The following is a 23,180-nucleotide window of genomic DNA, read 5'->3' on the forward strand; positions in this document are numbered from 1 at the left end:
CCACTGCAATCCGGGTCATACATATTGTTAGTGCTGGACAAGTACTCCAGATATCTGGACCTACAAATGGAGTACTCCACAGTTACATTAGCAGTAATAACCGTGCTGGATAAAATATGCAGCAAAGGCATTCTGGTCCCCCGTGCACCAGACAAGATTTTCACATGTTTCCTAAGTACATAGGAACCCAACGAAGGCTTGACGGTATTAAGTGAAAAAATAGTTTTTACTTTACTGGAACAAAAAGATCGATTTAGAAAGACCTCTCTGTGACCGGAGAGGGTGGGGAAGGGGGTCACCTTGCAGGGGGTGGAGGGGGGGGGGGGCAGTATGCAATATGTCAGCATTTTAAAGCCAACACAAAAACAAATCGGTCTTATTTGTGTTCAGGTGTTCGGTCTTTAAAATGCAGAAATATCACACAGAACCAGGCGTGACACACCTTTGTGGTTACAAGCAAATGGAAGTGTAGAACGCTTCATGGGAAACCTCAAATGCACTTTGAAAATAGTGCACATCAACAACAAGCCCATTGAGCAGGTATGCAACTTAGGTTATGTTTTGTATAATAAATAAGACCGATTGAATTAACAGGGGAAGTTTAAACATAACAGGGATACATCTCAGCAGAAGATTACACTAAGAGGGCATTTTCAAAATCCAGTCTAAAGTAGAATCGGTGTTGCCTAGTTTATGATATTTCATGATCTGGGTTCCATTGCCTTGAGTGGTTCAAACAAAGTCTCTTACAGTCCCTGGGGCTTCCAAAGGTCCTGGGACATTCCACTATGGTCTGAGGCACAAGCTGCCCATCCTAGTATTTGCAGCAAGAGGTCCAGATGACAGCAGATTTCTTCGCAGTCTGTTCCGAGTGGATATTCAGACTGTAGTTATTGCAGTTACAGCCCCCAGCCAAGAGCATATGCAAAGTTTAAAGGTTTCTATACCATCCCCCTTGGGTCCAGGCACCTCGCCTCTGGCAAGCCTCATTAGTAGTTTCCCTTTGGCTCAATACTGGCCTTTGTGACCAGCCAGGATCTGGGCCAGAAACCCAAGGAAGTTGTGGGCAAGGGTCCCACTCTGTCAGCATAGTGACTTGGTGACTTCTCATGATGGATTTCCGGTCATCCTCCTCATTATTTTCTCTTTTTTTCCTCATTCCTTTCTTTCTTTCACCTCCAATGCCAGCCATTGCTTAACACTGCTCAGCTTGTTTCCTCCTCTGCCCTGATCGCTCCTTTCTTCAGGCTCTCCCTCATTCCTTTGCCCCTTGATCTTTCACTCCTCCAGCTCACTTCTCACTCATGCTTCTTCTGTCCTCCTTGCTCCCTCTCTCTGTACATCTCTACTGCTTATCTGACCTCTTTCCAAACTCCCTTGCTTTGGTCCAGACACCAACATTTTTTAAAATTCAGACCTGTGTAGAAATTGGCCAACAGTGGCTTTACCTTGGCCACCTAGGGCTAGTCAGCAGTGGGAGTATGTAATTGGTTTACTGGGATTTGATATGCCTGCACATCAGATGCACAGAGTATTGCCACAATTTGTCACTGAGGATCCATATTTCCGCAGGCTGAATTGATGAGAAGGGGATGCGTCATCTTGGACTCTGGCAGTGCTGCATGGTGGCCACCTGACTCTGCCATGCTCTCCCAGTACTTGACTATGGTTCCCCGGTTCCACCGCAGCCTTCCCCCATTCACAAGTGGCACTCACTATCTGCTATACTGCAAATTAAAAGGGGTGAGTCTGCAAGTGCTTTTGCAGTCCCGCTGATGTGCCCATTTTCTATACTTGCCTACGCTTGCAGTCCTGGCTCACATACCACTCCTGTTCCCCATGGTTTTAAGCAGGAAGGGCCTGAGCTTTCTTTGATCAACATCCCTGGGTTTATACATCTTGGCCAAGGAAGCATTGTGAAGACGGGAGAGAGGCTCTGCAGGGCCCTGTTACACTGCCTCTGGGGACCTACTCTCTCTCATGCCCCTTTTACCTGATGCTCGCATGTGACTTCACACAATTACTGAGGTGCCTGCAGGTCATGGCTTCTGGTGATGCCCTGTGGTTAAAGTGATCCCTACCTGTAGTATCCAGAACATGGCTGATTGAATAATCTGGGCCAGTGATGTGTAATTCCCCCTGGGTATGTCCTGCAACTGTGCTGGAGGAGCAGTAACGCTCCTGCAGTACCCACAGCACATGTTCTGCACCCATGTCAAGCAGGCAATGAGCCACAGGATTACTTCAGGTGCATCGAGACTACATTCATTACACGCTGGGCAAAGGCTGGATAATGCCCAGCATGCACTGCACATAGGGCATGGACTTTGAAAGATGCAGGACCTTCAGACCCGCCCACGACACATTGAAAGCACCCGCAGAGCCCCCAAGGTGCATCAACTGTACTCTGGAATTTGGATAATCACAACACTTCACTTTTAATAATGCTTGACTGGTTGGCAGCGTTTGATACCTTGGAACACTAGATAGAGTCTATAACGGGGGAGCGTGTTACGGGATTTAGACCAGTGGGGGGGTCCCTATGTTCTCAACTCTCTTAATTCAGCTCACCCTAAGTTGCCAAATGGAGGCTCATTCAATGGTCATGAAGGCCCTACCACCGGGCCCGAACCTTTTCAAAATAGGAATTCTCCCAATCTGTATGAAAGATTTCCTGTGGGACCACATGTAATTCAAAATAGGACCATATTAAGGAGTTCAAGGGGTACTGATCTGGAAGTTGATTCCTTAACTCAATTTACAAAAAGTATAACTGATTCATTACCTCCCTCAGTAGAGGTTAAAGATCCCTTGGACACTCTGCAGCTTACTAGCCTTTGGGGTCAAGACATACCTATCTGTCTCAACTGCGGAAATATATTAAAAATCTTGCACCAACTTCCTTCTCTTTCACTCATTTCTAGTTATGATATGGAAAGGATTTCCTTTCCCACTCAAGGACGTGTAGATATGAGCAATATTATTCTGAAATCAAGAGTGGTATTAGAACTAATAATGGGCCAAAGGAAAAATTTAATGGAGCTTGGTTTTGAAGCAAATCTGCCACAATCTAATCAGCCTCCCGGTAAATATGGAGGGTGTGAAGAGTATAGGAGAAACCTTACAATGGTGTATCACCCGGAAAGAGCTCCACAGCACCAACGGAGGCAATTTACACCCAGATTCAATGGAAATGCAAGAAACTGGGCCCAGGTTACCTCAGGTCTGTGGAAATGAGCACTCCTCTGCTACACCCATTAATGTCTTGGTCCCGAATAAATGTACTTTTTTCCCCTGGAAGCCCAGGGGAAATAATCATCTCTTCACGAATACTGACACAGTACTTATGATCAGTGCTTCACACTGTTTTTTCCTACAGGAAACCTGGTTGCTCTCTCCTCCCGTTGTAGATGGATTTGATATCCATTCTCAAAATGCTAAATCTAGCACGGGACGGAGGGGCCACTGGGGGACTTTTCATTAGAATTAGAGCTTCCTTTGGCTTCAGGAACAAGGTCCTTGTGGACACAGCATTTGGGATTTTGGCTCTGGAGGTCAGTTCCCTAGATCGACTGGTTAACCTTCTTTTGATTAATGTATACTGGTGCAGGGGCATTGCCGCCCTCGAGCCATTCTTGGAAAGTCTAACGGATATGGTACTTGCATGGAGATCTGTATATCCCAGGGGGAAATTGATTTTGGCTGGCGATTTTAACTCCGACTGTTCTATTTTGTCCGAGGCCAACTATGACGACCTGGGTTTAGCTTTGGAGGATGACAATCGGAGAGGCCAGAAATATGTATTGGGTAGAATGTGGAATCTCGCTTTGGATTCAGTTGGTCTAACATGTCTTAATGGATCTTATGGTGCTACTCTCCCACCTTGCCCTACATGGCATAGAGGTCTGTCACGTCTACTTTAGACTATGTCTATGTAGATTACTCTCTGTCCGCTCTTTTCTCTGAGGTTGAGGTTTCCTTCAACCCATGGAGTGACCATGGGTCACTATTGGTTACATTTCTTTCTCCTTTTCCCATGAAGCTTTTGCCCGCTGGGGGGCCAGGTAATCTTAAAACTGTGGGACAAGGGACAGGGGACAGGGATACGTTGGTCAACTGCCAATATCAATCTCCTCAACTGTAAACTGATTTCTTCGTTTAATCATACCTCTTTTTCCTGGAAACTTGCAGTATTCAACACCATGTATTTTGATAGCTTTCTCAATGCTCTCCACAGCAGTATCTCTGGCTCTCTTAGGAAGGGTATCTCTAAAAAATCTCATGCTCATAGGTTTGATCAGGAGTTGGCCAATAAAAAGGCCTACACAAGGAAATTTAACAGAGAGGCTCAAGTTCTCGATACTGACTGGGATAACAAAAAAAACAAAAATTAAAGCTATCCGCCAAAAATATAAAAACTACTGCAACTCAAGAAAACCTAGTTTGCTACAAAATGATGCAGAGCTTATACTTAGAGTACTTGTCAAAAGAGATCTTGGGGCATTCTGGGCTATTTTTTCCAGCCATGATGATGTGGCGGTGGTTGACCAGTTAAATGCTATCCCAGAGGTTCAATGGATAGAGCACTACACCAAACTTTTTGGTACAGGGGGAGAGGGGCTAGAACCCTGTATAATGGGGGAGAATGCTCTAAATGATACCTGGGAGCCCGTCATTGACTATGAGACAATACTTGGCCTTATTGCCAAAGCTAAGAACTCAAGGGCCCGCGGGCCTAATGGCCTAACAAATAATACATTGAAAGCGGAACCAAAAATCTGGGCTAAACTCTTGTGTCTGCTATTCCAAGATGTTGTTAATTCTGGTAATGTCCCAACCAGTTGGCAGACCGCACACATTGTCCCCATCTTTAAGAGGCCAACAAACTCTGGTCAAGAACTATAGACCAATCTCTCTTATCGATGCGGACTGTAAGCTTTTTGCCTCAATGCTTCGCTCCCACTTTAATGTCTGGATTAAGGAAAATCATATCCTCCCAAAGCAACAAACAGGCTTCAGGGTTGGTTAAACCAATCTAAATGGCATCATTTTAACTGCCCTACAAAGTTCAACCTGGGGAAAATACAGTGGTTCTCTCTATGTCGCTTCAATTGATCTGTCGAATGCATTTGATCTGGTAATTAGGTCGTGACTGTGGGAAAAACTATCTAAGTGGGGTATCCCGGCAGGTCTTCTGTCTTTAATCATGGCAATGTATGAGAACTCGGGGGTCCATATTAGGATAGATCTTGGAGGAACGCTCTCTAGAAGGATAAGGACCCAAATTGGGGTTAGACAGGGCTGTTCATTAGCCCCATGCCTTTTATCCTCTATCTGGCAGATGTAGGGGAATTGCTTGGAAATACAGGCATGGTGAATGCAAAATTGGGGGATCTCAGGCTCTCATGGTTGGCATATGCTGACGATTTTCTTCTCTTTGACCACACTAAAGTTGGCCTACAGAGGCTTATCTGCAAATTTGAAGAATATGCCACTCTTAACGGGTTAAAAATCAACCCGAGTAAAACCCGAACGATGGTCTTCTCCAGGGGGAGAAAAATGAACAAAGAAGTGTGGAAAATTTGTGGTGAAAATATCATCAGAGCAGATAAAATTGTCTATTTGGGATTCCTTATTCTGGCCCATCCTTCGGCCACTGAATTAAGATGTTCCCTTAGACACAAAATACTTCAGCTTATCTCTCAATCTATTCAGCTAGACAATAAATATGGCATGTTTTCCTTTAAACCTATTGTAGATTTCTTCAAGGGAAAGGTGATCCCAAAACTGATATATGGAATGGAACTGCACTACTTCGACCTCCTGACCTTTTGGGACACCCTTGAGGGTATCTATTGGAGAAAAGTTATGAAACTGCCTAATTGTGTCCCAATAGTGGCCATAAGATATGAACTGGGGTTAGTTTCTCTGCGAGCTAGAATTCTTTGGAGAGTTTTTACACTTTTTTCTGCCCTGCTCTCTCCTATACAAGATACCCTCTATGTTTATGTGGGTAAAACGCTCTTCTCGCAGGGATCCTTAGACCAAAATCTATATCTTTCAAGATTCTGTGACCTCTGCGACAAGACGCTATTAGATCTCTCAACTGATAGGGATACCCTGTTAAATAACCCTAATAAAGTTAAGGAATGTCTTTTTAGCTGTGATTGGAGTAAAACGCTTGAAAAATTGCATGCTTACCCATCCCTCAGTGACCTACAATTTGAACATAAGAAGAGAGGCTGCCTGTCTTTTATACTGACTCAATTCCCTAACCGCCACTACCGCTCACTTCTCCTCAAGCTTAGATGGAATCTCCTCCCTACTAGGGAAGTCCTCCATAGAAGGAAGGAAATTAGTGATCTGGACCTTTCATGCAGTTTCTGTCACACTCCTGGGGTAATTGAATCTACACGCCATTTCTTCTTAGATTGCGTTGCTCTGAAAGGTCCTATGGACATCTATTTAGGTAGATTCAACACTTTGGGTCTACTGGGGGCAGAAAACCTTATTTGGTCTAAGTGTCTTGCCATCTCTAAAATCAAAGATGGGCTTGCTGTGGCGGGATTTATCAAATCATTGGATCTCTATGTCTCTTCCCTTTGATTAACTTGTATGATGAATTTTAACCTCTTATATCACCAACTATATTATGTATGTATTTAATAATTTGAAATCTTTTATGACATTCTTGTTAAAATGTGTCTATACGTAATGGGAAGCTGCTTTTGAATCACTAAACACTGTTTAATTTTAACTTGCACTGACATTTTTTAAATTGATTTGCACTATCTTTCTATTATTCTTAGAAAAAGGATATTTGGGTCTTTATGTATCTTTTTCCATATGTGAAAGGAAATCTATTTGTAATGTACTTTTTTTTTCTTCTTATTCAATGCATTTGTAAAGGTTTCTTTTGTAAACCATATACAATAATAAATAAATAAAATACCTTGGAACACTGCGTCCTTCTTTCTAGACTGACATCTGTTGCCAAGATGTTGGTCTCCATTTTACATTGGCTCACCTCATTCAATCGCCGCCATTGTCTCAGCAATAGACTTTCCACTGAATTTACTGAAATCAAGTACAAGGTTCCACAGGGCTCAGCCCTGTCCCTGTTATTGTTCAGTCTTTATGTTGCAACTTTTCATGACCTACTAGCCAGTCTTAATGTTGGGTATCATTGTTATGCTGACGACACTCATATTTTTCAAACTTAATGTTATTTTGTCTCTTTGACAGCAATGTTTTGTTTGAGATTTCCTCCCAAATTAACAGATGGATGCAAAATAATTGGCTCACTTTAAACACTGCCAAAACTGAGCTTGCAATGGTCCTCCCTTGCAAATTCTCACAATTTGTACATCCATCTGCATTTCATCGCCCTTACTAATCTACCTACGGTTAAACCATTGGGCTTTTACTTGGATGTTCATTTGGACATCTTTACAAAAATACATATGACTGTTAACTGTACTTTGTACCATCTTTGTTTATTCAAGCAAATACAGCCTTATCTGAATACTGACCATCTGGTGACTATTACTAGAGCAATCAGAGTTACACTGGACTATGGGAATTGCCTTTATATTTCATTCTTATGTCAAAAGCTCTAGGTGCTACAGAACAATAAGACTAGGTTAATTTTGAATGTTTTCTATCGCTCTAAAACGTACTAAATTTTTACGCTGATCTCACTGGGAACCAGTTTTTCCTCGAAAATACAATTCAAAGTTACTACTTTGACGTACTAATGTATTTACTGCAATGCCACCGCCTATCTTGCCAGCATATTACAAATCAATCTGCAGCCCTATCTGCACACTCTGTTCTACCTCATCAATGATCTTAATTTGTCCAAGATTTAACACAAACTATGCTGAATGCTGATGGTGTTACAGTTCAGGGCCCAGAATTTGGCATGCCCTCCCAGTTTACATGATATGATAGGAGCCATTTATACTGTGCAAATCCAGTGGTAACCAAACAGGCTAGCCTGTATCCAGGCGCAAATTGTCATATTCAGAGAAAGGCCAGGCCACAGGTGGCCATAAAAGGAGAAACAGTGGTAAACAAAAGAGGTAGGTTTTAAGTTGTATTAAAAAAAATCTCCCAATGATCCTGCTGCACGAAAATCAATAAGCAGTTTGTTCCACAGTCTGGGCCCTGCCACAGAGAAGTGTCTGTCCCGCCTGGATGGACAAGTAGAGCGAACTCTGAGTGGGCAGGAGGCAGCAATTTTCTGACCCAAGACTTCTGGTTGACTGGTACCATGTTAAAGGAGAACAGCGGTAGGAAGGAGGAAACTCTTGTTTACACTTGAAGTCATCCATTAGCATACAGGGAACTAGTGGAATTCTCGACAATGGAGGAAGACCGTAGAGGATTTAGGAACCCATTTTAAATCTTTTGTAAACGTTTGTTAGGCATACCCATGTAGAAGGTGTTGCCATAATCCAGGTAGGAATGAATAAATGGGTGGATTTGTCCGAGTATCCAGAGATGAAAAAGGCTGCTCTGGAAACGTCATTAATCTGGGATGACAAGGAAAGATCAGATTACCAGATTATCCCCAGGTTTCCGTGAACGTGTGGACCTCCACCTTAGCAGCTATAATGAAGTAAAATTATATAAATTGCAGGGATGTGGCTGGGTGTGGGGAGGGTGGTGAAGATGGCAGGGACTATTCATGCAATTGTTTTCCTTGTATGGAGGTATTCCCCCGCTCCCATGCCTTTGCCACCCCAAATACGATCTGCCCTAGCCTTGATTATTTTTCTTTAAATCATAGCAGCCTTTATTGAGGGTTTTCTCTGGTCTACTGGCAAGAGGCAATGCTTCTCACTTTATTAAATAGGCATGCACCACACAGGAAAGTGCAGAGTTTAGATTGTCCAGTGTGCATGACGTAACTAGGTGAAGGCCACCAGTCCGCCATTTTGTGGATTAGAACAGTTCCAACTAGCAGATACAATGAGCCCCACATAGGGAACAAGAACTATGTTAGGGAGTGGAGGACCAACGCCCCTTACCTGGCTAGGACAAAACCAGGTAATCGATTATCATGCGATGAGCCAGAACCATGGAAGTAGAGGATGGACTCGCAGGGCAGCACAATGGGTTTGTTTATTATATGGGAGGTGCATGTCACGAAGCATATGTATGCTTCTTCGAAGATATGTAGTCAAGTGTCTTGAGGGGAGCTGGACTGGGAGGCAGAGCGGGTTAGTTGGGACTGCAGAGTTAGGATGGGCTGCTGACCATTTATCTTGCAAGAATAGGATTATAAACGTTTGCCTTTTCATTTACTGAGCGCTAATATGACTTCTTTTCCATTGAGTTCATATTTCTTTCCTCGCATGAAAATGAGGTGGTAAGACTAAAATAAAAAGACAAGGGGAGATAGGAAAGTATTGCAGTTTTTGTGGGACTGAGCCGCAAGCCGCTGGTTACCATACATTTATGTACCATGGTTAGACCCTCCAATGATTAGGGGATGGTATTTAAGGCACCTGGGACTTTAAAATAAATGTGAGCATCATCTGCGTAAAAGTGACAGTCTAACTGAAAATTGTGAAAAATATTCATCAGAGGTTGGAGATGTATAGAAAAGAAGAGGGGCAAGAGGGATGAGATGTGATTGAGAGGGTGTGATTGTAACCTTTTGAATAGAATATGGATACTTATCTAATTGCCCAGATCTTTTGTTTTGACAAAGGCCCTTGAGAGGCCGAAACACGTGTTAACAATCAATGGGCTTAACAAATCAACTTAATTTGTGTTCTGTTTGAACCACTTTTCAAAGATAAACTAATTTGAAATCAATTGTATCTTGTGTGGCGCAGTCAATGTGTGGTTCATCTATTTTGTTTGCATAAACCAAGGAGGTAGGGGTACTAGTTCCTCCTTTAATTACCACACCGACGCAACATTTCCCAATGGTGTTACATGTTGGTCGCCAACAGAAGAAGTTGTACCCTGAACAAACCTCGAAAATTACTTTGTCTAGCAAGAGGAATGATCCCAGAGGAACTCCACAACCCAAATTGATAGGGTCTGAGGTAAAATTACTAATGTTAACCATTTAGACTTGATCAGTTAGAAAGTTCTCTAACCATGAGGGTGTCTGGCCATTCATCCCTTTTCAGGAAAGTCATTAAAATAAAATGGATCATTGTGTTGAACTCCAAATGATAGGTCGAAAATTATCTGCAGTGAAAGGCAACCCCCATCTGTATGGGAAAGGATATCATCCCAAGCTGCGATCAGTGCGGACTGTGCCATGCTTGGGCCAAAAGCCTGATGGTATGGGTCCAAGATTTTATTGCGTTCTACAACTGTTGGACGTTGTGTGGTAAAAATGTTATCCACTATTTTAGCCATTCAAGGGGAGTTGGTGATGAGTCTGAAGCTGTTCAGCAAGACAGAGTCTAGGGTGGGTTTCTTAACAGGGGGCGAGACTAGAACCTTTTTTAATGGAGCAGCAAGCTTTCCTTGTGGAAGGCAAAGGATGGCTACATTTGTGACCATCTTAACATATCTCTGGCTGAGTGGTGAGCAACCATGTGTAGAGGAAAATCCAATTTAGCTTGCACAGGTTTGATCTTCTGTAGCAATGGTAACAACATGTCTTCAGCAAATTCTTTTAAAGCAAATGAGAAGGGTTTTGGAAGACCGGCCAGAAACTCAGAATGGGTCAGGGGGTTATGTTCATTAGTGAAATTGCTTTGAATATTAGTGATTTTGGAAATAAAAAATACATTAAAATCCTGCACCATTTCAAAGCTTGAAACGAAAAATGAACTCGGATGTCTCCGACATCTAGGTATAACTTAAGTATTTTCAGGAAAAAATGCAACACCTTTATTTTCATCTAGATTGTCCTCACTAACAATGTAATGACTGTACATCGTCTACTATAGCTGCCTTATCCCTTTGGGTTCAAGCGCAGTATAAACAGCACAAGATAATACCTTGCCTGCAGGGCCCTCAGTGCAAGGGCTGTGCCATTTCCCATGAGCTTTGCCCGTTAAGAGCCTGGCCTTTGGCAATGTCCTTCTGCAATGCTAATCAGAGGAATTGAGCTATTTGTAGGGTACAGCATTTTGCAGAGGCAGCTGAGCCTGCAAGGCATTAATATGAAAAGAACATAACCTTGAATTAGAGCGGCATCTCTTTTTGGAGTCAGTAAATATGTTCGAGCACCAGAACTGCAGGGTTTTTTAAGCCAGTGGTAAGAATTCTGGCATAGTTCAGTTGGAGGTTTATTAGGGTCATGGTTCTCTGGAGAGCAGATATGGTCACTGAGCGGAGTGGGTAGTTAGTAGTTGTCTCAGCTCAAGGATGACTGCCTGGGTTGCTGCACTTATTTGTGGGGAGATTCTAAAATCTCTGTTGAGGGATATACTTTTCAGAGTGTTTCAATTAGGCCACATTAGGATGTGGTTGAAGAAGGGGAGTTTATGGGCAGTGGAAGGCTGAAGAAACCATGTGGCATGGGGGAGAACCTCCTTTGTTTTTGTGACATGGATTTTGGAAATATTTAGATTTTTACATCCAATTATTTAGCAGGGGCTTTTATTGGTTAGCCCATTAGTGATCTTGCCAAAGATGTCTCTATGTCTACTATTAACATCATGCAGGTATACGCCACTACCTAACGCCATATGACACACAGACTGGTTCCCATCAACTTCATTGTTGAACTTTTAGAACTAGCCTTTACCCAAAATTTCTTTACATTTGATGATGTGTTTTCCAACAAATCTGTGGCACTGCCATGGGGGCAGCTTTCGCGCCAAGCATGGCCATTATCTACATGTCAGAAAACAAGCACAACTATGTTCTGAACACCACCAAGCCCTTTGTGGATAGAATCTCCCAGTGGTACTGATACATCAATGATATCATTTTTATTTGAAAAGGCAACAGTGGATCCCTGGACAACTTCCTTATCTGGATAAATTCACAGCCCCAGGAAATTAAATTCACCCTGAATAGGAGCAACCTGGAAATCAATTTCCTGGATCTCACCATCCTGCCCAGAAACAACAAAATTACATGCACCCTCTTTAAAAAGATACATACTGCAACACTCTCCTTCATTATAGGAGCAATCACCCCAAAGATCCAAGGGACAATTTACCTTACGGGCAGTTTCTGAGAGTGCACAGAAACTGCGCAGACATGGATCAATACCAACAACACGCAACAGACCTGCAAATGAGACTGCAAGCCAGAGGATACGCCAAAACCCTCCTCAAGAACACCAAGAAAAGAGCCTGTTACACACCTAGGGAGTCTCTGCTTCTACCTAAAGTGCGCGACACAAAGGAAAACATTATGACAGGTGTAAGAACTTTTGGTCCGACTACCACTAAACTTAAAGGACTAATGATAATATTCTGGCCGCTGATACAGCTTAGCCTCCCAGAAGAACCGCTACCCAGAATGGCACTAAAACATGCACAAAATCTGAAGGATGTCCTAACCCATGCAAGACTAAACAGAAAAACCATGAGGACTGAACTATAGAACATGAGGGAAATCAGAGGACACTACCCATGCGAAACTTGTACCGTATGCAGACTGTCTGAAAAAAATGACATTGTTCATGGTGGAAGACAAGGAGTGGCAACTCCAGCACTTCTCCAATTGCAAGACATCTAACGTAGTCTATGTGGTAGAATGCCCATGTGGACTACGTTATGTAGGACAAACCAGGAGGCAGATAAACGAAAGAATTGGAGAGCATAGATCCCGCATTCGCTGCAAAACACACTCTGCACCATTAGTCTCACACTATATGGAGCACCAACATGGCCCGGATGACATGATGTGGTGGGTAATCGATAAAGTTCTCAACACCGCCAATGCGACAAGCGCCCTCAATCACAAAGAATCTTGGTCGATTTTCAGACTCAAATTCACCACCAGGGGTCTTAATGAAGCACGACCTACAGGCCCCTACAATTAGATTCAGGCCCCTTAGATCTACACCAGAGGTTGCACACATGCTCACACACCTATCACTAGGTTCAACTCCTACATGGACAGTCGCCCTCCACTTTCATACCTTGACTGGCACAGATGCGACTTTTACACATGCTACTAGAGCTGCACATGCTGCTACAGCTGCACGTGCACAGCGCCATGCGAGTTGCCCATGAACCAACATTTTGCCATAGACATTGCCCGCCTGAGGCACCTTTCTCCTTATAATTCCCCTTGCACCAGCAGCCCCTGCAGCGTACCAACAGCTGGCCCACCTACTCCTTGAGCCTCTTCCGGACCATTAGTTCAATGCTTTCGGAGCACATGCGCACAACAACCACACCCAGACACTAACCCCACGCACAAGCGCACCGCACATTGAACACAGCTTGTAAATCCTCCATTACTTGGAGCGTTTTTCCTCTGCCTTTTCGCACTGAGCGGACGCCACACAAATGCCCAGGTGCCGCCCGTGAACAGACCCACAGACGTACCACCTCCTATGAAGCATTAGGTAAGTGGGGTTTGACAGGCTTCCATCGAGCTCATCTCCCTGCACCAAGGGTTGAGCGGATTACCTTTTCCACACAGCTAGACACCCGGCATGATAGATACAGCACATATCCATCTAATACGGCTCCTTAACCTCCACAGGGTGCCGCAGGGCTTGAAGGCCCACTGGGAATAGATACCAGCATTACAGATCGCCATCTAATGAATGCAGGTGCTCCATAAACAGCAACCAGGTAACACTATGGCCCTCATTACGACCCTGGCGGAAAGTGACTGACCGGACCGCCACAGCGTAAATAGCGTTTCCGCCATTGCACGAAGGAGCAAAGTGCGGCCCATTCCGACCCATCGGGCACGAGCACCACGGCATGGCGGAAGTGCAAAGTCCGCGATGGCGGAAATGACCCCAAAACGGCCCACACCGCCGCCGTACGGCGCCCTAGGTGCAATACCGCCACCCATCACAGCGGACACCGCAGTGTGCGCCTACCGGAAAGTACGGTGACCGTAAATATACGGAAACGGAAGTAAAAACATGGGCCCGGAACGGGAAACATCCCGCCGTACACCTATAAAACCACAAAAACCACACAACCACTAAAAACACTACCCTGAGACACACCCCAACCCGTCATCCACCCTAGCGAAACCAAGAAAAATGGGAAAAGTAGCGAAGAAAGCGTGCGACCGCAAGCGGCAGGTCCACTTCTCCCGTGAGGAACTCACCGTGCTAACAGAGACCCTCCAGGAGAATGCTGCCGTCGTCTTCTCCACGCAAATGACCAGGACGGCACTTGCGAACAAGAAGGCCATATGGGCACTGGTGGCACAGCAGGTAAGTGCGGTGGGGACCGCACCCCGCAACCCATAGCAATGCAGAAAGCGATGGGACGACCTGCGGATACGCGTCCGCAGCATACTCTCTGCCAACCGCAACATTGCCACAGCCACCGGGGGAGGTCCTGAATCACCCATCAAGTTGACCCCCTGGGAAGAAATCTGTGCCTCCACCATCGGAATGGAGAGCATAGAGGGAGTCGGAGGGATGGAGAAAGGAGTGCAGACATCCGAAGATTCAGGTAGGTGGGCCAGATAAAACAATGCTAAATCCACAATGTCCAATCATGTGAAGTACCATGTGTCCACATAGTGCAACAGAAACACACGTCCAGGAGAACGTCCACACACATCGGCCTGATAGCGTACTTTAAAACTCACAATAAATACATGAATAATTAAAAACCCCTAAAACACCCACTACACGTGCAGCAGGCACACCCTAACTGCAGGCTGCCAAACAACTGCACCCTCACTCCACACACAAATGAAAGCACCTCCAAGGCCCCGACCCAAATCACCCTCAGGTACCACCCCACTGCATGTGATACAATGCCATTCCAATACCCACAGACCCATTAATAACCCTCGCCCTCCTTTACTCCACCACAGGGTCCGATCCAAACGACGAGCATCAGGACACCCCTACCAGCACACCTGCAAAGAGGGCCAAGACCAACGGCCAAAGACCCTCCACCTCAGCTGCACGCATCAAGACACGGCAGCAGCACAAATCAGGTGGCAGCACAGAGGAGGGAACATCAACAGGCACCCCAGCAGCCAGCATGCCCACAACACCACCACCACAGGTCCCCCCAACGGATGCCACAGAAGGCACTGCCTCTGGTGGCAGCAGCACCATAGGTGACACCCCATTGATGGCAGCATGCTCCGACACAGAAGACGGGGATGTCGAAGTCAGATCCATCCATGACCTGTCCCAATCCCCCTGTCTGTCCCATCCCGTACAACATGAGGATACCACGCAGGGGCACCCACAAGACGACTGGCCATCCCCCACAAGCCCTGTGGCAAGGCAACATGAGGTCAACAGCTCCTCTGTGACACCCCCGCAAATGTCCATGGCCCAGCAGAGGCAACAGTCCCTCGACCAGTTAATCGTGCAACAGCAGCAACTGGCCACGCTCCTCAAGGACCATGCCGATGAATGTGGGGGCACTAAGGCAGACATAGAAACATCAACTGAGACACTTAGGGCAGAAATGGAGAGAAGTACAGAGACACTAAGGGCACAAATGGAGAGTAGCACCGAGAGCCTGAGAGTACAAATGGAGAGTAGCACCGAGAGCCTGAGAGTTCAAATGGAGAGAAGCACCGAGAGCCTGAGGGGGGAACTGCATGCGACGTCCAAAGACGTATGTGCCGAACTTGCCGCAGTGCGCCGTGTGCTCACTGAGCTCTCACAAACCCTTAGGGACATGCATGGACGTGAGCAGGCAGAGACATCATCCGTTGCAAGTTCCGTCCAGGGCAGCCCCCAACGTAGATCTGGGAGGAACCTGCGCTCCACAGGCAGGGGTGCCCCTGATACCCGCAGAGGGGGCTTGCAATAGCGACAGCCCACTGACAATGAGCATCTTTGGACACTGGTGTTCGGGGGGGAGGTAGGAGGGTGGAGGGGTGTGTTGGGCTCACTTGGGTGGCGGGTCGATAGGGTGTTCAACATGATATCACATATGCCATAAACAGTGCACGATCAACCAATGAGATGTGTGGACAATGATCTTTGTGTACTAGGCCATCATAGGCGTACAGTCCATATTGTGCATGTACCAGACACACACAGTGCCACGAGTCCCGTGTCCATGTATCAGCCACCAGGCGTGAGTGCTAGAAGCATGCATCAATGAGATGCTGACGAATGTCACGGCCCTCCGGTGCCTCGCAGACTCCTTGAGGTGCTGCCACATCCCCACCCTCATCATGACCATCATCAGGTGCTTGCAGTTCTGCGTCAGGGGGCATGGGCACATTTCTACATACGCACATGTTGTGGAGCATGACACATGCCATGACCATCTTTGCAACCTTCTCATGGCGGTACAGGAGTGCCCCGCCAGACCTGCTGAGGCAGCGGAAACAAGTCTTCAGTAGGCCGAATGCCTGTTCAATGACTACACGGGTACGTGAGTGGGCATGGTTGTAGTCCTCCTCATGCTGGTCCCGTGGGTTCCGGACTGGTGTGAGGAGCCATCTCTTCAGTGGATACCCAGCATCACCTGTATGTGGACGATAAACGTATGATGTGGAATGCCATTGCTACGTACGCACACCCCCCCCCCCCTTCCTGCCAGGTCATTGCCGCATCACATACCCCACATCATCAGGCATGAAATGAGACTCACCGAGTAGCCAGGATCTGTCCCCTGCGTGTCGCTCCATGTAGCGTGGTATAGTAGAGTTCCTCAAGACCATAGAATCATGGGTTGATCCAGGGAATCTGGCACAACAATGTGTAATGATCCTGTTGGAGTCACACACCATTTGTACATTCAGGGAATGAAATTGTTTTTGGTTGCGGTACTGGGCCTCCATGGCATGTGGGACGACCAATTCCACATGGGTGCAGTCGATGGCACCAATGCAACCCGGTATGCCGGCAAGTGCATGGAATCCCACTTTTGTGTTGGTAATTTCCTGCTCCGAGCGTGGTAGAGAGATGTAGTCGTCTGCGTGCTGCAGGAGGGTATCGAGCACTTGCAATAGTGTCCGTGAGAAAAGTGGCTGAGAAATGCCATGCAACTGTCCGACTGTGTGCTGGTAGTGCCTGTGGCCAGGAAGTGGAGTACAGACACCACCTTCAGTAGGGGTGGGATGGCGGTTGGGCTATCTATCATGCTGACAAGGTCAGCCTGTGTCATGTCCACAATGGCGGCTATGGTGTCCCGGTCCAAACGGTAGAGGGTGTGGATCTGCTCATCAGTGAGGTTGAACGGATGTGCTCGGAGGCGTGGGATTGCGGGCTGCCTGCGTGGTGGTAGTGGCTGTGCTGGCGGCCCTTGCTGGCCCTGCCTTGGCCTCCTCCTCCTCCTGCGTCTCCTCCGTGCGGCCGGTTGTAGTTGGTGTTCGTCTTCTTCTTGGAGTTGGAGTACTTGCAGTGCTATCAGGTCCCCCAGGGCCAACATCGCGAGTCCTGCCGGTAGCATTTCGGAGTGGGTGTGGTTGTGGGAGGAGACTGGGTGTGCAATTTATGTGTTTTCAGGCTGTATGGCCTCCACCTGTGGTGATTCATTCCACCTGTGCAAGCTGCTCTCCCCTTTGGCCGAGCACGTCCCGCACACAACGCTGCAATTCGAGGAATGGCATCTTGCTATTGCAATCATGTATTTGTACCCGATGGCCGTGTAACATTTGTTGATATGTACATTCGGCTATGGTCCCATTGTTTCACATACAATCTTTGCAGTCGCGAACAGACTTGTGATGGGTCAGTGGAACGTAGTACTCGAGTAACGGTGGGCCCTCATGCATCACTGTACCGAGTTGCAACGACGGGCGGGGCGTCCCATTTGTGGGTGAAGGCAGTTGCCATTTTCACACACAGCCGCACTAGATGGATTAATTTGTGATTTCAAACGGCCACAGATGCCTTTTCGACGTGATGTTGCAAATGAGGAATTCGAAGGGCGGCGCTTTCGGTTTTCAGCTAGCGGCGAGGAGATGCCCACAGGTCTGACTGCAAATATAACGTTCTATTGTTCAATGTCCTTGAGACAGGGGCCATGGCGAGGATGCAATGATTGATATGAATAGTTTGGGATGCGCAATAGCGACGTGGGCGATGAGGCCGGACGTTCCCAAATACATGTTACTTCACAACACTGGAATTACGGGCTGGGGCACTGTGGATTTTGCAGGCTGCATAACGCACAGACTCAATGGATATTTCTAATGTTATGTGAGTAAATAATCAGGCGTTTTTATACCGGGATGAGGGAATGATGAATGGATGCATGGGCAGGTGATTTGATACAGAGTTTGCCATGTACAGGGCTTCTTGGAATCTATCCGCCTCCCCTGCGCTATGTGATGCAGTGCTGCCATAGTGGGACCATCGTCTATCTGGCCTTGTTGAGCCCTCCCTGTCTCGACGCGCCTTCAGACACTTGTGTCCATGCACGTTAACATTCCCATCTGATGGATTCTGTTTTGACAGACGCATGCACAGGTACACTCGTTTGTGATGGTGTTTACACCTCGATATAGATGGTTATGAGTCGCAAGTGGTTTTGGGGTGGTGATGATCCTTTGGAGTGGGCTAGCATGCATATGGCTGTGGATTTAGTGTGATCATTGAAGTGAGTTGTTCGAATGTAGTTCTGATGGCCATTCTGTTCTTTTTCTTTTCTTTTGGTTGACAGGTATCTCCTCCCCTTTTGCCACTGCCATCTGTATGCCACTCCTGCAGATGGCTTTTACTCCCGACACCTGCTGCTTCGTGTTAATCAGTGGAGCAGCATTACGATCTTATGGGACGATCGCCAATGGCCCACATGCCCTTACGCAGTACTAGTGGCTCGGAGCAACATTTCGGCCTTTCAGCTGGACTAGTGCCTCCCCATTGGGACGGCCCTGCGGTTCTGTGCGCTTCCATGTTGCCTTTTCGTACGTGAATGTGGCTCTGTGTACCATGATGGAACAGGGCGTCACACAAGTAGTAGCTGGTCATTCCTTGCGGATGCAGCCCACAATGGTGATATGTGTTTTGGAGCTCATGGCCTAATGGCTGTATGGGCTTGGTGATTTTGTTGTGCATTAAATTTCTATTCTGATATGGGCCGTGTAGCGTTCTTCTTTGCGAGTGATGTGGCATATTCCTATTTGGAGAGCGATGTATTGTGAGGAGATCTGCATTGGGTTCCAGCTTCGGAGTTTAGTTGCGTGGTACTGTGCTGGGCGCGTTTGCCTACGAAGCCCAGTGAGGTCAGGGATGGGGGCTGCCAATATGACTGTTTGAATGTTGTCATGCTCAGGGGCGGGGGATTGGGTTTTGTGTAACAGATGCCGGTCAGCCAGGTGGACTGGTGGAATGATGTGATTTTCGGAATATTGCTGGTCACAGGTGCCTGTGTTTGCGTGCGTTTCTGGGGGGGGGGGGACTGTGGTCATGTCCATTGGAATGGCTTCTGTATTCGTGCCATCTGTGCCCTGCAGCTCCCATTGGCCCCTCTTGTGATTCTTTTGTTCGTTGGCATGCATGGGTGACTTGTACATTTCACTGGTTGCATTGTGAGTTCATTGCACCTACGGGGAGTTGTACTTTGTGGGCAGGGAGCGGTGTACAGGCACTCAGTGGGGCCGTTTACGGTTGATTCGCGATGCCGTACTTCTCACCATGGCGGAATGGTACTTTCCGCCATGCTTGATGGCGTTAGGTACATGTCCGCTAGGGTCGGAATTCGCGTACCCTTGCGCCATGGTGGTATTTACGGTTTGGCATGGCGCGCGCGCGCGTACTTGGTGCAGTTAGCGTTGGCGTTCACTACGGTGTCGCTAATGGCTTCGTACTTTGCGGTGACGGGTCATAGTCGCACCGAGCGCTATTCGATGGCGGTATTGCATTTCCGCCATCGTTTTCCGATTTCCGCCAGGGTCGTAATGAGGCCCAATGTCTTTTACCTCACACCAAATACAACAACAGGCATCTACTTTTTTGGACTAAAAAGAGAGGAGAGCAAGAAGAGAAAAACACTTTTTTCTCTCTTTCTTTGGTCTTCTCTCCGTATTCAGAGTACCACTGGCGCACCCCTTTACAGACACCTTACTGTATCCACGCTTGAGACACCATGAGCCACCAGCTACCCACATCCCAGGGAGCCACTTAGAGAAACACAGATAAGGTCAGTGAATCACTGGCGTGCCTCCATGTGAACTACTCTCTCATGCCACGGTTTTTAACTTTATGTGCTCTTTATTTTAAACACAGCTGGTGTACACATGTAGTTAAGATGAGCTCTTTATTAATTTATTTTAGTTATATGTTCCTCCTATAGGGAGACCTTTTCTATGGCCCAGAAAAAGGCTATTCCACTCAACAGCCGAAACGTCATGGGACGCAGCACTTTTTATGTGTAGCAGTCCCCACCAAGACCTACTGATTTGCCCCCTGACGTAGGCCTATGGTTAGGTCGCCCTTCTGCTCGCATTTCTGACCTCCGGAGAGGTCAAGAGAGAGGAGTCTGACACTGAGCATTCTCCCAATAAGCAAAGTTACAATAACACTTTCTTTTTTTTATTTATTTATTTGTTTACAAACAGTTGAGAGCGACAGCAACCCTTAATGAGATGCGCCTCGAGCTTTCATGTAGTTATGTCAGATTCCTGGTGAGAACGGGATTACCTCTTCCAGGTCAATGTGATGTTTAGATGAAGTTGGTAAGGCTCAAGCGGACGTAGGAGTCCGAACGCGGAGAAGATACCAAAGGAAGCTTAATCTCCCTTATCAACATTGTTGTGATGGAGTGGTGGCTTCGGAGATTTTACTCTCGCTCGTGGTTTGTGAACTGGAACTGATCATTTCAAAGGCAGACTCCAGGATTTTGACAGTCGCAATTGTCCATCTGGTTTTTTCTCCCGACATTAACCTGTTCCACCACGTAAGTTCTTCTTCCTCTCCAAAAGATGTGTGTTCGCAGACCAGTGTCGACAGATAGGTGGCTCGAATTTTTCTCACCTTAGGACATCTAAGTAAGAGATGTTTGATTGATTCTGTCGTAGTGGAATTGTGGCAAAGGCGACAGATAGTGTCAGTTGAACTGGATCTGATTGCTAAAATTTCTCTCGTCAGCAGGAGGTTGAAACGAGCTCGCATGAAGAATTTTCTTAGCTGTTGGCTTGGAAACTTAGAACAGTATGGTATAGGTACGTTGAGTCTGTTAAAGGTAGGTGGGAGATTCATGGTCAGTTTGTTTGTTTGAGCTTTCGATAGAGTCAGGATCCAGTCAAGTTCCTTTAACTTTCTTTTTACTCTTTCCGGATTATGCTCAAGATCTTCGACTGAGCATGCTATGCCTGATAGCTTTCCTTTTAAGTTTTCTGACCATGCGGTTAAGTTCGTTGTTCGCTGCTTTGCGATGTCATCAGCTACGATTTTGTAGATTGATGGACTGTCTGGTATTAAGGTGTTTCTGAAGAGAGTGAAAGCGTGTAGCATCACCGTTGTTTCTAACGACTGTAGGCCCAAGTCTCGTCTGATGAGATCCATCGAGGTGGAATTTGGTAGACCTAGAACAGATTTCCAAATTAAACTTTCTAATCTGCGCCAGATGCTGTTTGGTATGGTCAAAGTTGCTCCCATACCGTATGTGAGTGTGGGCACCACTTTTCCTTTGTAAAATTCGATCGCTGGTTTAAGTGAAAATTTACCAAATAACACTTTCTGTATGTCATGATTTATGTTGCACTACAATGGTGCCTAGATATGTGAGACTTGAACATGCATGGTAACCTTAGGGTGCCGTTGGTGGCTGTAAAAGCCGCTGGAAAGGCTAGCAACAATGGTGTCAAGGGTGAGGAGGGTTGTTTCAGAAAGCTATCAGGGTAGCTTTGGAGCAGTGTTTGGGTTGGCATTTGATAACCAGGAAAGACAATGGGGCAACAGGTGCTCAGGATAGAGCAGCAATAGGTTGCACAGTTATTAAGACAGAGACATGATCTCTTCAGGGGTAAGATAGAAATTCAGTCCCAAAGTACATTTAGACATCGGACTCACCTTCTTAATCACAAACACTGCTTCGCTGGGAGGACTGACCACTGGAAAGTTCTCCTACACACACACACCTACCTACACACACCTACACACCTACACACACACACCTTGCTGCCACCAGAGGTTAGAGAGAGGAACATTCAATGAGCATCTGCTGTCCTGGTAAATCCACATACAATTACCTGTATCATGTAGAGCTGAGCCACTTGGTACTCTTCCAGACTCATGGGCAGTGGGATGTGATATTCCTTGATCAACATTTTTATGAGAAGGTGGGCCAAAGGCCTAGCGTGACCCTGCTAGGAAACAGGCTTCATTGCACAGTTCTGAAAAACAAAATAGGCACGACACATTACTTCAAAATGACAATATCCTTCACAGTGGGCCACACTCACGCCATCACTCTCAAAAACAGCTCCTTCTGTCTCACACAGGTGCAAAACACTGCGCCCCCGCCTCCCCGACCCTCCACCCGGTCTCCCCAGCAAAGGCTCGGATTCTAAAGTGGTGCTAGGCGGATAAAGTTGTTCTCCATAAGACAGTGTGAGCATTACCTTTTCACACTTTCATTAAGACAACACGAACAGCAAGAATCCACGAAAAAAGGGTTTATGAGGTGCACAGCTTTGTCAGATTATCAGTTCAGTAACCAATGTATATAAGATATTTGTTTTCTAAATATCATTTCAGGTGTAACTGGGTTAGAACTCTCCAGCCAAGGAGAAAAAGAATAGAAAATAATGTAACCCACTGTCGCCAGAAAGAAGTGCACTCCTATGGGGATGATACCCCTAACTCAGTTCATAACGTTTTAAATATTTGCAAAACAAACCAGTAGATCAACTGTATATTAACACAAAACAATGTTCAAAGATATTTTTGTTTACACATAAATGACACCACCTATGCAATGCAGTAGTGTATATTAAAAACACAGTTAAAAAGAAACTCAAAAAAAAGGTATAAATATAATTATATATTTTTTCATAAGCAAATCATAACACACAAACTCTATATACCCTATTGTTTCCCAAGTGACACTGAATTTACTCCCATTATATAATCAACAAACACTGCACAATATTCTTATTTGTTGAGGTAAGCC

The 23,180-nt window shown here is 46.1% G+C and overlaps 1 protein-coding gene across 2 annotated transcripts in view; it reads right to left on the reverse strand.

Moving 5' to 3' along the window:
• PITPNM1 (phosphatidylinositol transfer protein membrane associated 1) overlaps positions 1–23,180 on the reverse strand; it is an 875,847-nt gene that overhangs the window by 692,965 nt on the left and 159,702 nt on the right. For both annotated transcript variants that reach the window (XM_069628971.1, XM_069628972.1), the window contains exon 2: positions 22,258–22,401. In XM_069628971.1, the coding sequence (XP_069485072.1) occupies positions 22,258–22,335 (78 nt within the window). In that variant the 5' untranslated portion in view covers positions 22,336–22,401. The remainder of the gene's footprint in view (positions 1–22,257; positions 22,402–23,180) is intronic.

The sequence above is a fragment of the Ambystoma mexicanum genome, chromosome 12, assembly GCF_040938575.1.
Source record: "Ambystoma mexicanum isolate Mex_15411 chromosome 12, UKY_AmexF1_1, whole genome shotgun sequence".
Classification (NCBI taxonomy): domain Eukaryota; kingdom Metazoa; phylum Chordata; class Amphibia; order Caudata; family Ambystomatidae; genus Ambystoma; species Ambystoma mexicanum.